The sequence below is a fragment of the Silene latifolia genome, chromosome 1, assembly GCF_048544455.1.
Source record: "Silene latifolia isolate original U9 population chromosome 1, ASM4854445v1, whole genome shotgun sequence".
NCBI lineage: Eukaryota > Viridiplantae > Streptophyta > Magnoliopsida > Caryophyllales > Caryophyllaceae > Silene > Silene latifolia.
In genome coordinates, this window is record NC_133526.1 from 75,028,454 (window position 1) to 75,030,749 (window position 2,296).

Genomic DNA, 2,296 nt, shown 5'->3' on the forward strand with positions numbered 1-2,296 from the left:
ATATCAAAAAGTATTCAACCATACATGAGATAATTGGGCCATCATCTTTGACAGCCCAATTCGACCCAACAGAATCAAATAGCCTTATGGGATTTATCCCATACTACCACAAAACAAAATCAGACAAGCAAACCAACAAATCCCTAATTAATCGACATCAATCCCAAATGCAGGAACCCTAAAAAAGGGATCTTCGTCTTCATCCTATAACCTACCAAGCTTAGATCTCCATGAAATGTTGCACAAATTTTCTATCTTTCTCTCGGATGGAGGTTGTAACCATGGCCGCAACCCGTTTCTGTAGTTCCTCAAGTAATTGATGAGCTACCTTCTTGGGATGAATGAGGGTAAGATCAATCCTACTTTGATTCCTATGTCTCCACAAGTGGTAGATGCACGCGTTGATGGTGGCATCAATGATTCCTTTCTCAATCTTCGAGCCGTGACTCCTCGTCCTCCGGGTAAGTAAGTCGTGGTGAGGCAAAGAGATGCCTATCCTGTTTCCAACACAATTGACGACTTTCTGGCTATACTGGCACTGAAAGAACAGATGATCGATGGTTTCGATACTGTTCTTGCATAGGCAGCAGGTATCCACTTCACTAATCTCTAGTCTGTATAATTTTTCCATTGTGTTCATGTTCCTGTGATGGTACACCCATGATATAAAGCTATGTTTAGGGATATTCCACTTATTCCAAACCATGTTGTACCAGTTAACTTTGGGACTTTTGTCTCTGTTGAAATCATAACCTTTTTCAATAGTATATTCTTTCCCTTGTTGTGTCATCCATTGATTCTGCTGGTAGGCCTCTATAAAAAGATCTCTGATCCGACAGACTCTCCTCCAGTACCAACTGGTGTTTTGGGGAGGAGTATACGTCTGCCAAGCTTTGTCTTTAATATAGATATGGTTAATCCATCTGACCCACAGATGGTCAGATTTAGTTGCAATCCACCAAACCAGCTTCCCCACAGCTGCTTTGATCCATTGAAGCTCATTTTTCAGGCCCAAACCCCCTTCATCTCGAGGTCTGCAAGCCTTTTCCCATGACACAAGAGGAGATTTAATGAAATCAGCCCCCCGTCCCACAAGAAATTCCTGCAAATAGCCTCAATCCTAGTGATTACCCTCGTTGGTAAAATAAACATTGAAGCCCAGTAGGTGTGAAGAGTTTTAAGAACAGCCTTGACCAAAACTAGTCTGCCAGCATAAGATAACTTCCTTGCTCCCAGTACCCTGATTCTATCAACTACCTTGTCAATGATAGGTTTGCAATCCTGAGCACTAAGTCTAGTAGTTTTAATAAGCACTCCAAGATATCTGAAAGGTAGGCTACCTTCCACCATCCAAGAGATGCATATAATCTCTTTTTTGATGCTATCAGGGACTCCATTAAAATACGCATTTGACTTCCCCTTACTCATTTAGAGCCCAGTTGTTTTGGAGAAAGTAGAGAAAGTTTTGTGGAGGATCATCATAGAGTGAACATCGCCTTTACTAAATAATAGGAGGTCATCCGCAAACATTAGATGTGTCAGTTTCATTGATTTGCATAATGGATGAAACTTAAAATCTGGACTATCAGTCGAATAATTCAAAAGCCTAGACAAATATTCCATGCAGATAGTAAAAAGAAGAGGAGATAATGGGTCTCCTTGTCTCAGTCCCCTCTGGCCTTGGAAAAACCCAAACATATTCCCATTCAAGTTAAGTGAGTAGCTAGCTGTTGTGAGACACTGCATAGTCCACTTTCTGAATTGCTTGGGGAATTTCATCTGCTTAAGCATCTGGTCCAAGAAGCTCCAATCAACTGTATCATATGCCTTTTGAAGATCCATTTTAAAAAGGCATCTAGAGGAGATGGATTTTCTTTCATAAAGCCTTATGAGATCTTGGCAGATTAGTATATTATCCATGATATTCCTACCTTGAATAAACCCTCCCTGAGTCGTGGATATCAACTCTGGCAGGACTGAGGCTAGCCTATTGCAAAGCACTTTTGAGATGCACTTGTATATAACGTTGCAACAAACAATAGGTCTATATTGTAGCACAGTCTCAGGTCTGTCCACTTTAGGAATAAGAGTAATAAGAGTAGTATTAACCTGCTTTAGGAGAGTTCCTGAGGAAAAGAAATCCAGCACTGCATTAGTTATCTCGTCTCCCACTGTGTTCCAAGAATCCTTAAAAAATTTGCTAGAATACCCGTCTGGCCCTGGAGCTTTATCACAAGGAATACCAAACATAATGTTTTTGACTTCCTCGTGAGTGACAGGAGCTAATAGCAATTGT

The 2,296-nt window shown here is 40.8% G+C and overlaps 1 protein-coding gene across 1 annotated transcript; it reads right to left on the minus strand.

Moving 5' to 3' along the window:
* Positions 1-220: 220 nt before the first annotated feature.
* On the minus strand, positions 221-1,428 carry LOC141648938 (uncharacterized). The gene is made up of 2 exons (XM_074457645.1): positions 1,132-1,428; positions 221-1,042 (listed from the first exon to the last, which is right to left on the minus strand). The coding sequence occupies exons 1-2, from the start codon at positions 1,426-1,428 to the stop codon at positions 221-223; spliced, it is 1,119 nt and encodes a 372-aa protein (XP_074313746.1).
* Positions 1,429-2,296: the final 868 nt, after the last annotated feature.